The 18,491-nt window shown below is 33.2% G+C and overlaps 1 protein-coding gene across 15 annotated transcripts; it reads left to right on the top strand.

Annotated features, from left to right (window-relative positions):
• The first annotated feature begins 562 nt into the window (after positions 1-562).
• On the top strand, positions 563-18,322 carry LOC132913095 (organic cation transporter protein). 15 transcript variants are annotated; one of them, XM_060971086.1, is made up of 18 exons: positions 4,464-5,171; positions 5,257-5,302; positions 5,515-5,836; positions 6,057-6,191; positions 7,749-8,957; positions 9,084-9,276; positions 9,333-9,579; positions 9,663-9,825; positions 10,030-10,254; positions 14,794-15,376; positions 15,532-15,823; positions 15,917-16,175; positions 16,294-16,462; positions 16,555-16,788; positions 16,877-17,091; positions 17,175-17,356; positions 17,430-17,566; positions 17,649-18,322. In XM_060971086.1, the coding sequence occupies exons 10-18, from the start codon at positions 15,234-15,236 to the stop codon at positions 17,764-17,766; spliced, it is 1,749 nt and encodes a 582-aa protein (XP_060827069.1). In that variant the 5' UTR covers positions 4,464-5,171; positions 5,257-5,302; positions 5,515-5,836; positions 6,057-6,191; positions 7,749-8,957; positions 9,084-9,276; positions 9,333-9,579; positions 9,663-9,825; positions 10,030-10,254; positions 14,794-15,233; the 3' UTR covers positions 17,767-18,322. The 15 variants fall into 15 exon arrangements, with proteins under 15 accessions (XP_060827095.1, XP_060827105.1, XP_060827129.1 ...); XM_060971070.1 differs by having other exon boundaries at positions 5,253-5,302; XM_060971092.1 differs by having other exon boundaries at positions 4,464-5,302; positions 5,515-5,616; positions 5,716-5,836.
• Positions 18,323-18,491: the final 169 nt, after the last annotated feature.

Here is an 18,491-nt window from a genome sequence, read left to right as displayed (position 1 = left end):
TATTTTACCAACAAGCTCACGTCAAAAATGGTTAAGTAGAAAATTCTACACAATGGTTCAGATGTTATTACACTGCATCAAACGATCAATATATTGTTTACTCGTTTAAAAATATAATCTTACATCGTTACACTCGAGACAGGAAGTATGAATAACCTATTAATTACCATCAATTACTTTTTTTAAACAGGTATAGAATCAATCGGTCCATTGATATTTGCAAAGAAGGAAAAGGAAATATGTAGTAACTATGCAAAATACAAAATTGAGAAGAAAGTAGGAATAAGGAAATCTTACATTGTTTTTCTTTTGAACAACTGGAAATGACACATACATGAAAGAATTTGAATATTTAATATTAAGATAAAGGTAAATAAATAATAAACATTTGATATTTTTTCGCTTTTACTTCTGTTGTTTTGTGTCGAATATAATTAGACTGTTGTCTAATACATGTACGCCTGAAATATTGTATTCAAGTGAAATTTCAATTTACCGATGGGGTTCCATGTTACCACCTTCTCCTCTACATGTTCGAAATACGCTACTTTCGTTCAATGAGGAGTAATGTGAATTACACGAAGTTACAAGTAGCCTATGCTTAACACGTCCTTGATTGTATCTGTTTCATGCCCACTCTAGATAGGTGCACACGACCTGGAAATTACAAAGCTTCATTTCATTGTCAGTTAAGCTTATGCGAACGTTAAAACGAGTACGGACTGCAGTGAATCGGTTTCAACAAACAAAACTCTCTCTTGACATGGAGAACACTGTTCCGCGGAATAAACGAGGTTTCCTATCCTCGATACCTTCTGAATCTTTATGGAACACTGAATGTTTATAGTTTGTAAATATTTAATCGTAAATTCGATCATAACAACAATCATACACGCGAATATCCTCTTTAATTTTTATAGTGTGCTGATATCATAGATATCGATAATCAAAAAATTTAAATGTGCTTCTTACTAAGTGTTATGACTTTTAGCGATGTAATTATATAGCAATTGTATTTGTGAAATATACCAATAGTAAATGTGTCTTATGTTTGTACTGTTCGAAATGATATACATAGTTATACATCCAATATGATTGATTGTTGTATCGTGTAATATAATCAATGACCGTGGGACGATTAAAATTTCATTGGATCCAAAATTTAAGTAAGTTTTATTGTATTAATATTATTTTTTTATGTGTATATACATAATTATGTACTATGATATTTTCAAACAGATTTTTAAATGTTATAAATGGTATCAAAAATGATCGAATGATTGTAATCCCAGTGATTAATATGTTCGCTGCTATTCCCGTCCTGCTATTTGAACACAAGCTCTATATGATGTTAAGTGACGCTGTCTAATTATATTATTACCGCGATAAAGATATAAAAATAGAAATAATATATAACTGTGTGTATCTGAAGGAGGAGAAGTAAAAATGCAAAGATATATAAAAATAAAATTAGGAATCAAATAGTAAAAGGTATCCAAACAATCATCTTTAAATAGCTACTCCGATTTCAATAAAATAGCAATTTCTAGGAGAAACTAAACATTCTTCATGGATTCAAATTTGAAAAATTTTACACTATCAATATACATATATTTTCATTATATCAATTGTTTGCCTACCGGTACTCCTATTAGTTAATTTTGGTATCATAAAAAATTGTTAAACTAATTGTTATATTTTAAATTTCCCATTGGATTTATACATGCATACATATGTACCAAGATCTATTTATATATTATTATACACAAATTATTTATTTATTTATACTGTACATAAATTTATAAAAGAAAGCATAAGAAGATGATTTTTTTATAGCACTCGTTATGATTCTATACTTATACTGTCGTCCAACCGGACTGTGGTCCCATTCAGAATGTACACTGTTAATGCGAGGTGATTACGCATTTGTCACCAGTCAATGCCAATCGTTTCGAGTAGAGAGCCGGTAGAGTTCGACGTTAAGGCATTACAGTACAGATTGCATCTATCAATTGACATGAGGATAGTTAAGTGCGCTAACCTACACAAAACAAGGAAAAAGCACGTGTTTCGATGATTCCGAATACAATTCGAAGTATTAAATAACGTTTAATCGATTTTGTATTTATATTGATCGTACTTTATTGGTGCCAAGCTCTTTTTACTCTTTTCTACATTAATGTCTCCACAGAGCCAATTGCTATCCGATGCTGAACGCTATTCTAATAATTTCTCAATTAATAAAACAGTAGTTTGAAGGACAGTAGAAATGTAAACATCATTCAAGTATGTAATATAAATTAATAAAAAATAAATAATGAAAGTAATTTTAATCCAGCTAGTTACAATAGATATTTCAAAAGAAAGACACATTATTGTAGAGCGTACATTATCAGCAAGTGGAATTGTGTGACATGCATTAGAATCACGCGTCTAATCGCATTTCTGTTTTGTATGCAGGATTGTGCATGAATGTAATTTAAAGAATAGCGCACATAGTTCAATACTTTGTTACTATTATACTCAACATTTTATACACATTGCAATGTACTACAGTTAACAGATGTGTGCTGCCTTTAGAATGAAACAACCTTCCCTTTTTGGGATTGAATTGGTTACCCGAAAATGTCGAACAAACATTTCATTTCAAATGCAATCATGCATTTCTCCCAATACTATCGAACGATATCGCCCATATGAATCAATATTCAACTGTACATGAGCATGAAACTCGACGAGAGGTCAAGTGCAAGTATAATGCACAATATCAAAGTACAATAGATCAAATATATGATTCGCTCTTGTTAACTCATATTGAACAAAGTTGACAACGTATATATGAATGAATACTTTTATGCATTGCAAACATCTTCAAAGCGACGATGCATTGAAATTATAAATTATATTTTTATAAATATTTAAAATATACATATATTTTCTTTCGTACGAGTAAAACGCAGGGCGTAAAGTAACATAAAGTTTAAAAGCATCCTAATTATGTAAAATTTTACTATGAACCAAATGGATATTCAATAATTCGTAAATAGTGTACAACGCCATCTTTCAATGGCTTTGGAAAGTACATATTCAGTATCATCGGGTCTTCGACCTGTCCTTTTCTCGTTAGTGTGTGCTTTCAGTGCTTTGACGTTTTAATATGTGATGTGAGCCCCCGAACTAGCTGCTACTCGCTGGGAAATCTACGATTCTATGACAGAGACAGACAGGTATAAAAGGTTGACGTATGTTTCGCGTATAGTAGGAAGTACAAATTGGTTCACTTGTCGTGGAACCATTGCTTTTATATTCATTATCGATTAACTGTGCATACTTGGCCGGCCGGCAGACAGCCGACATGACGCCGGGTCAGCTAAGCAACTAATAAAAAGTTCATATGAACGATCGCGAAAGCAATCCTCAATCATAGGAGGGGTATATGTTCACACGTTCTGCGTGTTAGAAAATAACATTGTCAGGAGATTTCGTACGAAAAGAGTAATTATATCATTGATAATTTCTGTGAAACAATCTGGGTCATTAGCATGCCAACTATGCGCGAGTTTCTGGTGAACAAATTTACCAATGCGCATGCTCGTAATACGAAATACACGCGGGAAAATAGTGCAGATGAAAACAAACTCCGTGCAAATATTCATTTTAGAACTTAAGATTTAATCATACAATTTATAATCTTACACTTTTCTATGCTGCAGAACACGAGTCACTGAATATTTGCAGCAAAAATTATATAAATATTTGCAATAACAATGATGAGGATTTCCTTAAACATCTGAATATTGTTGTCCCATAACCAAGATAAACATTGTTGGAATGCACATTGGATAAAATGGAATATGGAAAGTTGTGGAAGCACGATCTTCATCTCGTATGCGAATAGACGACGGATATATATTCTTACACAGAGACATGTTAATGAGGAAAACGATTTCATAAAATCTTAGGCCTTCGAATATTGTTGACTGAGAAACAGGTTGACTCTATATATCACCAATGTTCTGAAGCGCTCACATCAAGTCAATCATCCATATAAAACATCGTATAAGAGCTCAAATGTTGCTTACCTTGAATCTTTAATAGTTTCTCTATTTAGAATAGAGTATAATATAGTACTCAATACTTTATATCTCATTTGTTTCAGTTTTTGAATCGAGTAACATCAAATTTAGAAATTAAGGAATCTATTAGGTTCAGTTAAAAGTATAATTATTAAGACATTGTTAAGATAATTGTTGATAATATATTGATCTGTTTAATATTTTAATATTATAACAAGTAATATTTATAATAATATATAAAAATATATCTTTCAACTCAAAATTTAAAAAAAGGATAATGTTGGTAACGTATAATTAATTGACAAAAGAATATAGAAATTTAAAACTGCTGCTCTGTAAAAAATTAAGAAAATAGGAAATGTGACTTATTATATCCTTTCTCTCTAGTCTTCAATTGAAAGGAAATCAAATGATCCCGGGGAGCATTTAATGAAACGGATGACTCGGCTGGTCAGTTTCCCGCCAGTAGCTTGAGTTTGGTGTCTGTATTTCTACGTTAAAATTTCTCAGAGGGGGATGCAAACGCCTCCAGCGACTTTCTTGCTTCCTCCGCGAGTGTAGTTCACGGGAGCGCCCTTGCAAGGACAGCGGCCTTTCAGGGCTTTCAAGCCTTTCGGGGCGAACGTTTAAAACGAGGCAAATGGACAAGAGAAAGCGAGTCAAGACGAGTATACAGACAGAACCAGCCGCCTTCTCTCGCTTTCCTGTGTCTCCTTCTGTCTCCTTCTCTCCCCTTTTTCTTTCTCCGTACCACTCATTCTTCCCTCCTTTCATTTACCTCCCTCCAAAGTTCAAATGCTTCCCTTCTCCTCTTTCCTTCTCTTTGGCTCGCAGGAAACCAGTCGCGATTTTTCACGCGGTGGGAACTAGAAGCCGCTCCCTACTATAAATAGCCTTCGAGTTCGCTCTCGAGCTCTGCTCTCTCGGCCTCCAACGGCGATGGGAGTAGCTAAAAGGGGGTAGCCATCCATGGGCGCCGACACACTGACGTTTCAACATTATTTTTTACCACCAGTTTCTAATTCTACTTTCTGCTTCAACAAGGATGCTGTGCCCCTTTCTATCAACACTTGGACTCGCGATAACGATTTCAAGGTGGCACCTTTTTTCTTTATTTTGTTTACTTTACTGTCCTCTTTACTAAACTTGATTAATTAACGATGGAATTGTTTGTAGATAGTCATTAGTAGACTGTGAATCTGTATACACGTATGGGAAATTTGAAGGTACAAAAATGCACAGAAAACACACAATATGCAAAAATATATGAAACATCCAAAGTATAATACTCTTTACAATATTTAACAGATAAAACAATTTTCTATCTAAGTTCCATTTTACAAATTATATTTACAAAAATACGTTTTTTTATAAATGGTAGAAGACAATGGAAGATTGTTTTTAATCTTTGTGTTTTAATTAGAACCTTTTTTTGTAGAAACATTGAAGTTTGGCGCAACTAAAAATGTTATGTTAAATGGGATCTTTAAACTTAAATGAGGAATATGCAGTTCCAAAATGTTCAAGAATATTGTCTTTGGTAAATACGGAATATTTAACCAGTTATATTCACATCCTTCACAGAACACACTGCTTGAGGCAAGCAGTGACGCTGTTAGAAATTATTCGTTTCCCTAAGGTGCGCGATAACTGTAAAATGTGAGCGTTCCAAGAGAATGTCTATCCACGTGGGTCGTGGAATCACGCGTCAAGGGAAGGCGTGGTTGCTGCGATCCCGTGTGAAACAGCATGTTGATCAGGTGGATGGGTTTTCAATAATACTTGTATTTTTATCTAAATCTTCATTGTATTTCATAAACTTATATAACTTTTATTATAATGTATACAGCTTGAAAGTTATGTCAAATTCATTTACTAAAGTACAAAAAAAAAGATTAAAGATTCATAAAAAATGATAAAGTTAATTTTATAGGATAATTAGTGGTGGATTTGAAAAACTATTAATTTTCCCCATTTTAGACGAAATTCTATCGGCGCCCATGTAAGTCATGACTTTGTACGCGCGTGACAGAGGAGTAGAAGGGATGAGCGTTGGAATTTTTATGGAAGGAAAAAAAGGAAAAACTTCGTGTCTGCGACCAAAAGGGGCGGTCGGTAAGCGCGAGGAATAGGTATACCAGAGTGAACAATCGGGATAACTTGCAAAAAATTATATAATTATATAATTCGGTCCGTCAGGAAAAAGAATACTGTTCTATGAAATCTCGGAATTGTCTTGCATTTTCCTAAAATCCATAAAAGGAATAGATATAAAGGACATAGACTTTTAACTTTTTATAACGTAACCGACGATAAATTTCTTTAACCTGATAATTATTAATACGAATACTTTTGTTGATTCATTAAAAATTAATTAAGATTATTGCAGAAAATAGCAATCCGAAAAACTTTGTTTTAGCAAAATATCGTTTTAATAATCCTCTAATTACTGTGTTATTAGATACTTCAGTGAGTAATTAGAATTTATGATAAAAATAATATGATTAAAAAATTAAAAAAAAATTATGGTAAAGAGAACATTTATCCGTTGCATTAAGACTGTTACTAAAAGAATTTATATAGCCCTATTTATCAAATCTCTAGAAGGATCGTAATTGTAAATAGTTTCATTTTCCTCCGTAAGGATTAAATATTCGAGTTGAAGAATGTAGTGAGTGATTAAGCAATGACGCGCCTCTTAGGATCTATCGTGCAGACGGTAATATCTCAGAATGATCTTCAACGTAACTACTAAAATGAACACGTATGAAATAGTTTCATGATAAAAAAGAAATGTCAAAGACAATAAACGTTAATGATCAGAATTCATTGTTAAAATTTATAATATATGTAACTGGATATCATATACCATACCAAGGTTTATGATAAGATTATTTTATCACGAACAAAACCAACTGGTCGAATTGTTCTAACTAATTCGTATTTTTTATAATGCACGTTTGTTTACAAATATCAATGTCAATTACCACTTGACACATGGAGTATAAATTAAAATTTAATATCTTAAAATTAAATAACCTACTTTAGTTCAAATTGTTACATAGTCCATTTCTGATCTACGATACTTATAGTACTTGTAACTAAATTACAAATACTTATGCAAATTCATATTTTTATAAACTTAAATAGAGGTTTCTCTCGCCTATTAAACTGCAAGGAATACTCTACTTTGGATATTTTAAATACGGATTCTATAAATTTTTGTATACTCGAAATTCGCATTAATGCATAAATATGCATAACCCAACAATAGTAGTCGGACATTAAACCCGCAATAAATACTTTTGGACGTTAACATACTTCTATGTTATGAATTCAACTTTACATGGATATTAAAGCCGTCATGGCGTTTTAGCGTCGTTGTAAGACACTTTTATGTTTGATGTTCTGAATCTTCCATTAATGGTTGTCATCGGACCAATCATCCAACGTTGGTGAGACAACCGATTAAGCTATCGACTCGAGATCAGTTTAGTGAAACAATTTACATGATGTAAAAGATAATATTTCCATTGTAGAAGACAATTGATCTTTCTTGGAAATAAATACTAAATTATACTTTCAATTGGGGTAAACAATTATTCATTATAAGTTCACTGAATGTTGTATGTCATCCATTTTAGGAATTTCAACAGCTTTTTCTAATTCCAGAAAGCCGCAATCTTAATTAAGATCTTCTCAAAATAAACAAAGAATCATCTACTAGAATAAAATGACCAACATGCAAGTTATTCTGAGAGAGCATTTCAAGAATTCCTCTAAGCTTTGCTACTTTGCGTGCTTATAAGCAAGCGACGCTTTACTACGATGACGTTAAGTATAGAAGGACTTTACACTTGTTTATTCCATGAATATTCCTCTAAATATTTAGAAGCAATTATTTTTACGTCACAGAAAATAACTGGTTTTCTACGAAGATATTTCGCTCTTAGTCAAAGGATAAAGTCTTAGTCAACGGAATTCTTCATTCCTATTTTGAAATCTTCACAGAAGCATCCTAAGAAGCTTTTAATTTTCAAAGTGTAAAAAATGTCAAAAAATAGCATAGAGCAATGATTTTTATTTAAGGAACAAAGTGTCAAAAGGACGAAAATTTATGTAAATTTATTTGTGTTAACATCATACTATATTAATATAAGAATGCTTTTTAATTAGAAAATTTAAAGGCAGTCTTTTATCAACAAATAATGATAGAAAAATGCTCTCACGATGAAGGAAAGCAGATAAAGAAAAGAAATATCGGCGAGTCCGTGGGCACGAACGATAAAGTTACGATTTGCTGGGCAATCAATGTGAAAACCGGTTGTTGGTTGGAGCATAATGTTTCTCAAATCAATTCGTACTCGACGGGAAATACACCTGTACCCCGACTTCTCCCTTTCACGCTCTAGCCTCTCGGCACTCGCTCCGAACTCGCATAAACGCACACACTCTATTTATAGATAGCGTAAGGTTGATTACTCTTTTCACAGATATATGCCGCCCGAGTCCTTAAGTTTCATCATAAACGTAGAATGGGAGAATCATAAACCAATGTGATGAGAGAATAAGCGAATGAACGATGGCAATTCCAACAGATAGGAGAAAGAAACAAAAGACTGTTTTTATTCTATCTACTTGTGTTCTAAATATATCGAGGTGAAAAATTTTTAATGGTAGAGACGTAAAATTATTTGATAATCATGTTTTAATTCATTACCAGACGATATACAAAAAATATCAAATATATAATTTAAAGTAAAAAAATAAAATATTTTAACTTATTTTAACAAGTATCCTGTGTCTCTGAACACCTATTCGACCTATTTTTCAGATTGATTTCTATATTAATAATCTAAAAAATATATTACATTATTTGAAGTAAGTTAAATTACAAACGTTTTAAATAAATCCTACAGAATAACAATATATATAATATGCATTAAATAGTATAGCTTAAATACTTAGATTTATTGAATGTTATTGATAAAACCACCTCTTTACTAGGTTCGCTATCAGTAGAATGGATCAATAGTTGAACATTATCAAGAGAATACTATCCATCCCAAGAGTTCCGAAAGAAATAAAGTAGTATAAGCGAAACAAGCGGGAGAAGCGTTCCTACTGTGGCATCATCCATATCTTCCAGCATAATAACTTCAATTTCGTCCCGCGGTATTGCAATTTACAAAGAATTGGGGTAACTATCGAGCATCCGGTTATAGTGCAATTATCCGTTTCTTTTAAATGCACCAGACGCGAAATGGAGTAGACAAAGTGTGACAGAGAAAGAAAGAGTGAGATCTACGCTGACGAGACAAAGTGTTATGGTTCTTAATGTTACGGGATATAATCTGGCGTCTGAACGACTGTGCGTTTCAGTCATGCCCGTCAATGTTTTTCCATGGACGAAAACCTGTTGTAAATTACATCTCTGCGTCTCGGTCCTCTTTTGTACTCGTCCTTCGAGGGAGTTCGTCCGCACGAGGATCACCGGAGAATCGTAATTTACAAGATCTCCTCGTCCTCCATGTTTTTCGTGCCTCCCATCGCCACGCACCCTGAATAATTTACATTTTCTTGCAGTTTCCATCGATTTATTTACTTTTCTACCGGGTCACGGTGTACTGGAGATCCTCAGACCTATCTTGCACCATCAACTTCATCCCTGAAGAAATTTCTCCATATCAGGAAGAGAAACACAAAAAATGAAGGACTAAGAGAGTATTTTAGTCTTGAAGGTTTAAAAGTAATTACATAACAGATGATATTCTATTTCCCGTGTTATTGAAGACAATTACTTGAAATTTTGGTTACAAGTTAAAAAATATGTATCTACATATTTATCTACGTAGTTACTGATTCTTTTTTTATGTTCCGTAATAATAGGTAAAAGTAATTGTCTAGGGTAGAGTACTGCCTTATGGCAAAAATAAACCTCTTTTCTCTTCAGAGAGGATCGAAAGATAATAAAAGGAACATGCTCTATCGGATTAATTCCCGAAAGCAAATGGTCAACCAGCACCTTCTTGAGCAGTCATAAATATTCGAAAATCTCTAAAAGGATTTTATTCTGGAAGGATCCTAAATTCCAGCAGGAGCTGCGTTCTCCAACGGTCCTAAGCCTCTTCGTGAACGAACATCAGGCTCTGCTTCAGCACGCGACTGAATTGCCGCGGTATGCCGCGAATGCAAACGACCACTTTTTACCTTGTCATCGTTTCCAGCGCGTTACACGCACGCGGCACCATCAATTCGCCCAGCTCGTTGTGTTATCAACTCGCCGCTACGCGATCTGTTTGCATCCTGAGAACTGGCATGACTCAATGCGCATAGTTATGACCGCACGATATATGCACCTTTTCTAGTTGCTTTCCACTGTGTGCTTGTGACCACTGGTACTCTTTATATGTTTAATGATCATTTCATATAAAATTGATGGTTAATTATGATATGTTTCCTTAATTGTTAAAGGAGATTTTATCGAATAAGGATAATTAATCGTTACTACAAGTTTTGTGATTATTAATATTTTATATGTGTTGAATTGGCATGAAAAAATGCGTCAATTATTTTGATCACAATTTAAGCGCATTTTTTTATAGTAGTGATGGATAATTGTCTTCTTGAATCTTTAAAAAGGTGTAAATACTGGTTTCTCTTGAAATATCTTTTTCTTGCAGATATTTGCACAGAGATCTGTCGTTATAATATCTAATTCTTCTTACATAATACAGTAGACATTGAAGTTTTCAACAGGAAGATAATCTAAATATTTACTTAGGTCATTAACGTATGAAATATCTATTTGAAGATAGTCTCCTGCCTACATCTTCAAGCATTCACATGTATGAGTAGTAGTAGAATTTACCTGCTATGTTTCTCTTTATAATAGATCGGAGATAAACGTGAATTTTATTTTCAAATGATGCTTATGGCAAATAGATATGATCATTCTCCTTCAGATATTTAGATACAATTTTTCTTTTTTCAAAAATTATTTCAAGCTTTCGACAAAGATGATTCTAAACCTAATTGAATACTTTATTCATTTATTAAGAATTATAATTGTTCCTTCTTGAAAAATACATAGTTTATATATTTTATTCTAATATGATAGAAGCATTTAGATAATAAAAGATCCAAAGGAACCTCTGCATCAATCCAAGATGGAATGCAAAAAGCAAACGAACCTCCGCCAGCAACATGATCCCAACGATGTTGTCCGCACATTGCTGGCTGATTTCTCCTGTTCATCCACCTTGTCCAAATGAATTTGGCACGGTGAATCGTCTGATTCAACGAGGAGCAACAGGTTTGCAACAGGTCTTTGGTCAGGATGAGTTCGAGAAGTCGAGCGAGACAAAGAATTAGAAGTAGAATTTTTAGCCTCTGGTGAGGTCAAAGACACAGATTTGGAGGTTCAATGGTCAGAGATGAAACGAATTTAATTAAGGATAACGAACTTTAAAAGAGTACTGAGGATTGAATGAAGAATTTTTAACCAGTAGTATATGAAGTTCAATCTTTTTAGCATCAATGAAAAATAATTGGATGGACGCAGGAAGAGACGAAATAAAGAATTAGGAATCGAAAGTTTCAAGCATTGATAGTAACAAATATATAGTAATAAATATATGTGAAAATATAGAGAAAAATTGACCACGAAAGGTACCAATACTATAAAAAGATAAAATATAGATCGAGTATAGAAAATGATAAATATAAAAATACAGAGAAAATTGAATGTCAAAGGTAAAATCTCCAGCTACCTATGAAAAAAAATGTTTAAGGAAAAAGAGTATAAAGTACCAACAATTAAAGATTGTTCTTCTATTTCACGATCTTCCTTGGGAGCAACAAGTCATCGACATTCAGACAACCATTTGGTATGGTTGACCATGGCACTCCCGAGGGTGGAAGAAAGCTGGTGGGAGTCCTGGTGGATGGCAACGGTGAACGTGATAGAAAAGTGAGGGTAGGAGGAGGGTAGACTTGTTCAGCCGATGGTGGTGGTTGCGGCGCCACTGCTATACCTCTGAGGAAGGGTCATATACTTGAGTTCCTGTGTATCATCGGCATCGGCCAAAGCGCCGGCAGTCGTCGTCCGGCCTTCGTGCGTGCAAGATTGCTTCGTATTCGTTCGTCCAACGACCACTCTCTGATTTCTTTAATAAACGTGTGATAACTTGCCATATCAGTGACCATACTACGTGAGGAAACATATACGATACTTTTAATTAGCGAGTATCCGGTTAAAATGCGATTAGGATACTTAATATGTATAAGGCATAAGAGCGTATATTGTAGAGTATAATAACACGTGACGTGTACAAGCACGTTGATCATGTTCTTTTGGCTCTTGTAAATAAGGCAATATGCTTTTGAAGTTGATACATTTAAGAAGAAAATTATTTTTTAATAATTTTAGAAGATGCATGATTTGAACTTATTTTAGTTGAATGAAAATCTAAGAAGGGCTTTTATAGAGATCTTGTTATATTAGAAAGATAATCAACAAGATTGTGTAATCTTTTTAAACTTTATTTAGGTATTATTGCTGATAGGATAGTATTAATAGAAAAGAGGTAACGAAGTTCGTGCTGCTGAAGATTCGCTATCTTCTTATAGTTTTGTATAGTCTTTAGAAAAAATATTTAGTTAATTACTTGTTAATTTAAATTAGAGGCAAAAAAGTAATGCTTATTGTACAATAAGCCTAATTTTGGTATAAGGATCTTTTAGATAAAAAATGTTTCTGTAGTAAAGATCACACGAGGTATATACGTTTAATTCATACGTTTCATTGAGTGGAAATACAGAACAGTTAGACCACTGTCATTCTTCAACCTGACACGCGAGGCAACGTGTACTTACTTTCTTCAGGAAGTCTAAATGATATTGCATAAGATCCATATACACGCATCTATGATTCTATTACATTATATTATACATTATATCATATATTTCATAATACATCCAACCTATTTACATACATGAAATCTACTGATTTTCGATTGTAAATTTATTTTTATGTAATTTCCACATAGAACTATAATATAGCGTACAGGTTTCACCAATCATTTCAGAAACTGTTTTTCAATTAGCATACAGACCGACTGAAACAAAAGTCGAGTTTATACTTGTAAATTAAGAGACTCCCCCTTGACGATGATCACTCTTGCAATCAGTGGTAATTGTTTTCCTTGTCACTATGCAGAAAAATATCTATCTTCTTCAAATAGATCTGCTCGTTATCTCAATTGTCAGTCGATTGTTGATTATTTTTTTTCAAGAGATATTGAAACAAGATATAATTTGAAACGTTTACTCACTATATTAGTAGGATTATAATTAAAAGTTTAAGTATTCACTCACGCAACTTCACTTTCCAGAAAAAGGAACGAATTATACTGATTTCCTACAATATCTATACTTATAATACAACGATTACGGCATATTTAAGATAGTTTAGAAATTCTGTTTGAAATAAGCATCAAAACTCCAATGTAGCTCGTAATTTAAATATTCGTATACTCATTCAAACAGTGTTCCATTTTAAGTAGTATATATCAAGTAAACATACAAAATTTTTTTCATTCCATAAATTCGACTTGCTTATTCAACCGCTTTATATTACCAAATACATATTTATTTTATCATCTCATATTGTTCACTATTAACATAATATTACATTCATTATCAATCTTGAAGATTATTCATTAAACATTCTTGTTCGACTTCACATATATTTTGCATTATTTTTATCTGATGAATTATTCACAGTAATCTCCGCGTTACGTAAATATTTCTGATAGATACAAGTACATATCCGTATAAATGTTTTGGTCAGATTCAATTCCGATGATTATCTGTAGTTAGGTTGAATTCAAGCCGGTAAATTCAAGCAAGTGTATATTAAATCATTTACATTGTTAATGATTCGATAATGTATAGCTCATATCGCAATACTTATCGCATCGTGTAACATTACAAGGTACTCTATCTGATCGAGATGCCTGTTAGTCGCGATGTCCTGATGATTCTTGACTGTGCACACCGTTCAGAACGATTTTATATGTATATATCTTACCTTGAGAATAGTTTCCGTGATTATCCAGTCAATTTGCATATCCTTTGAGTTACAAATTATTTTTATCCTTATACGAAGCATTTTGCTCCTAACTATTGTTTCATAGTCTACATTTCCTACATTTTCTTCCAGTCATTGAAATGGGCATTTTTAACGAGCCTTTATTGTAATATCAACGAATTTTATCGCTACAATTCTGCTAAAATTGTAGCGCAGTAAAGATCGTATTGGAGATCGTGTAGGACAAATTAGTAGTTCAAAATCATATTAGTTTATTCCATTTTTTATAATTTTGTTATTTACTTACTAATATAAATACCGATATAGATAAGTGGAATAAATACATTCATCGATTTTTATGTATATAACAGAGAATAATGAAAGTGGAAAAATTGAAGTCGGAATGCCAAAATAGCTAACTAATTTGGCGAGACATCGTTCTTCGGTGTCCTTGAATGCTCAACTAATTTTAGGCAAATTACAACGCTTCGCTGCAAAAATGATTAAGCAATTTTTCCGAACAATATTTGAACTCGATTGAAATTCTTTTTCGATTTTAATTGTTTTATTGTTAAACATGTTTACAAGTTAATTTCACAAATCTATTCAATTTCTGAATTTCAGGGTGAAAGTGGGAGATTTACATGCACCAAAATCCGAGCCAACACAGTCAATTTAAACTTTCGTTAGATCATTGACACGTTCAAGAAACTGTCTGCTTAGATAAGTAGATAAAAGTACTCTTAAAGACTGTCTTATTGACAACGACTTTGATATAACTTCTATTTTATTAAAAATGCCATAATCCACCAATATAGACTTACACTCTTCTTCTAAAGAAGAAAAGATAGAGGAAGATTTTCCAAAATTAAAATTCGTGAATCGGTAACTCGATTCATTGAAGCGGCGATACGGTTAAAGGCCTCCTTGAGGCAAGAAATCATTATTTCCGGCGAAACGGATTCGACGATAGAAAAAAGTTACTTTAGAAGTGTATCCCCGAGCAGAAGGACTACGGGGATTTGGAGGCGCAAACGGAGAAGAATTAGAAGCATCAAAGAAAAATGGCGTATGACGATGTTATACTTCGAATGGGGGAGTTCGGCCGATACCAACGCAGAATCTACCTGTTGCTCTGTCTACCGGCGATATCCTGCGCTTTCCATAAAATCGCTGGAGTCTTCCTGAGCGCAAAAATGAACGCTAGGTAAAATCTTATTCTAGCAATTTAAATAGATCGTTGATATTTTTATATTGTTGAAAGAATATCATACTCTGAGTTTTTCAAATTGATTAAAAACTCGCTTTGAATAATAAATTATATATCTAGAATGAATTTTCATAAATAAATTTTCGTTCTAGATGTCTGTTACCACATGAAAATCCGGAGAATGCCACATATTTTTTACCGCCACACATACTGAATACGAGTTATCCAGGGGGTTATGAGCAGGAAAAATTGTTACAATGCTACATGCTGGATCTTCCTAATATCGTTAATGAGACAACGATCAATAGGTACGTTGACACGTCAACGGGTAATATACACGGAGAAAAACCATTAACTCCAAATAGTCCCAACACCCAAGGATACAAGCCATGTGAAACGTTCGTTTATGATAGAAGCAAATATAAAAGTACTACCACTTCCGAGGTATATTTCATGTCTTCGTGACATTAAAATGATAAATCCAAATATTTTCTATATCTTCGAACGTAACAAACAATTATCTCTTTTTATTTCCAGTGGAATTTAGTTTGCGATAGGTCATGGTTGAGAGCTACGGGGGATTCGTTGTTTATGGTAGGAGTCATGCTTGGCTCGATGATTTTCGGTGGTTTGTCCGATAAGTTTGGGCGTAGACCAATTTTCTTCCTGTCTTTAGTCATACAGTTGGTCGGTGGTGTACTAGTCGCAGTTTCCCCCGAGTATATTTCCTACGTTGTCTTCAGGTTAATAGTTGGCTCCACTACTAGTGGAGTCTTTTTAGTCGCTTATGTAATAGGTAAAGCCTTACGAATTTCGTATATTCAATAAATACCATATATTCTTCACTACTATTATTTAATATTATAGCTTGATGTTATAATACTGACAATGAGAACGACAACGTTGCCTTTCAGCCTTGGAAATGGTAGGACCAAAGAAGCGTTTGGTAGCTGGAGTCGGCTGCCAATTGTTCTTCACAACTGGATATATTCTAACTGCTGGTTTTGCGTATTTTATAACCGATTGGAGAATGCTACAAATCGCTATCACTATACCTAGCATTGCGTTTCTTCTCTACTGGTGGTAAGATCAATATCTCTTTGTTCAGTGCTTTCAATCAAGACATATTTTCCTTTTATTCATTTTTTTAAATGTTGTTATGAGAAACTTTATAGGTTCATTCCTGAATCCGCACGTTGGTTATTGACAAAGGGTCGTGTACAAGAGGCGAAAGATCTCCTCCAACGAGCTTCCTTAGAAAATGGCGTAGAGATGCCGAGCGAAGCTCTGGATACGCTTCTTAATAGTAATAACGAAGAAACTACACCAGATTATAGAAAGCCATCGTTATTTGATCTTTTTCGGTATCCAAACTTGAGAAGAAAGAGTATTTTACTATTTTTCAATTGGTAATCTTTACTTTAATTTTCCTTTTGATTTTTCAGTAGTTTTTAGCATATATTATTTGCAAATATATCATCCTTTCCTTATTAATAGGCTTGTAAATAGTGGCACATATTACGGTTTATCCTGGCATGTGTCCAACCTTGGTGGCAACGATTACGTTAATTTCGTCATATCCGGGTTGGTGGAAATACCTGCATACACATTTTTAATCTTCACATTGAATCGTTGGGGAAGAAAGATCATCTTGTGCGGTTGCATGCTAATAGCAGGATTTGCATTACTTGGAATCTTGCTTGTACCTGCTGGTTAGAACCAAAACAAAAATTAAATTTTATTGCATTGTTTTTTATTAATTTATTAATATTTTCTAATTTATGAATATTTTTAGATGCTCAGTGGCTCATAATATGTTTAGCGATGATCGGTAAACTCACAATTACATCATCTTATGGTGCTATTTACGTTTTTACTGCCGAACAATTCCCTACGGTTATTCGAAATGTCGGTCTTGGAGCAAGTTCGACATTCGCTCGAATCGGTGGAGTAATTGCTCCACATGTCATTCACTTGGTAATTCATTCATTATTTTTACTTCCTAATCATGTTTATGATGTATTTATTTCTGATAAATACTATTTTGTAGTCTGAAATCTGGATGCCTCTACCATTTGTTATTTTTGGATCGTGCGTACTTTTTGGTGGAGTTATGTCGTTACTCCTTCCAGAGACGTTAAATAAGAAGCTCCCAGAATCTATACAAGATGGCGAATTATTTGGAAAGTATGTTGATATACGACATTTCTTTTTCATTTCACAGGGTAAAATATCAAAAAATACTATTATCACATTTCCATGATTTTAGGAAACCGGAGAAGAAGAAGAAAAAGCAACAACTAGATATAGAACAACTAAACGAAGTTGATGTGATAAAACCATTGAAACCACAAGAAAACGGTGTTCACGAGAAGCAAAACGGATGACGTTAATTTAGAAAAAAACAACGGTTATGCTCAAAGTATATACTTCAATCCTGTCTGATTGTATTTTAGGCACCCTTGTATACGTGTCTTACGTATACTAAGCTTAGTGTGCCCATTGCAATACTGCAGTACCAAAAACAAAACAAAACAAAAAAAAAAGCAAAATTACATTTATGTTTCAAATTATATCACCAATGATGTAGGTTGCTTTTAATCAAACGAAACATGCAAAACGTGAAATCGAAGGATGATAAGAAATGTATACTTAGACTTTCAGCTTGTTTCGTAATTACTGGAAAATACAATGAAAGCAAGAAGGTAGCATTTTCCTTATGTTTATACATACACGCAATATACAGCTTTTGTATTTAATAGCACATAAAAATTCTGCCAACATATATATCATTTATTTTAATTTCTAAATGTGGTTTACATACATGTTAAGTGACCTTGAAATATAAACCTGTAAAAGCTTCTTTCGAAAGCTCACGCAGGAAATAATTATATTTCTGCGCTGAGATCGCAGATAAAAAATACAAAGACTTTGACGTTTTAATTATGTCTTTATTTCATTATTAGTAATATATAACATATACCTCATCCTCCTATTTTAATCATTTTAATAGTTTAGATGTATTACTGTTTTAAAATAAAATTTTCAATTTTATAAAATCTCAAATTTTTAGATTTTGTAGCTTGTGCTGACACCTGCTGGAAAGCGCAAT

The sequence above is a fragment of the Bombus pascuorum genome, chromosome 1, assembly GCF_905332965.1.
Source record: "Bombus pascuorum chromosome 1, iyBomPasc1.1, whole genome shotgun sequence".
Classification (NCBI taxonomy): domain Eukaryota; kingdom Metazoa; phylum Arthropoda; class Insecta; order Hymenoptera; family Apidae; genus Bombus; species Bombus pascuorum.
Note: the sequence above shows the minus strand (reverse complement) of the source record. Positions and strands in the feature narration are given on the sequence as shown.

Bases quoted from the DNA above. Each gene is read 5' to 3' on its own strand.
- LOC132913095 (XM_060971151.1), top strand. From the start codon at position 15,234: ATGGCGTATGACGATGTTATACTTCGAATGGGGGAGTTCGGCCGATAC. The intron at 15,824-15,916 runs GTATATTTCATG...TTTTATTTCCAG, and splicing joins AAAGTACTACCACTTCCGAG to TGGAATTTAGTTTGCGATAG. The intron at 17,567-17,648 runs GTATGTTGATAT...CCATGATTTTAG, and splicing joins GATGGCGAATTATTTGGAAA to GAAACCGGAGAAGAAGAAGA.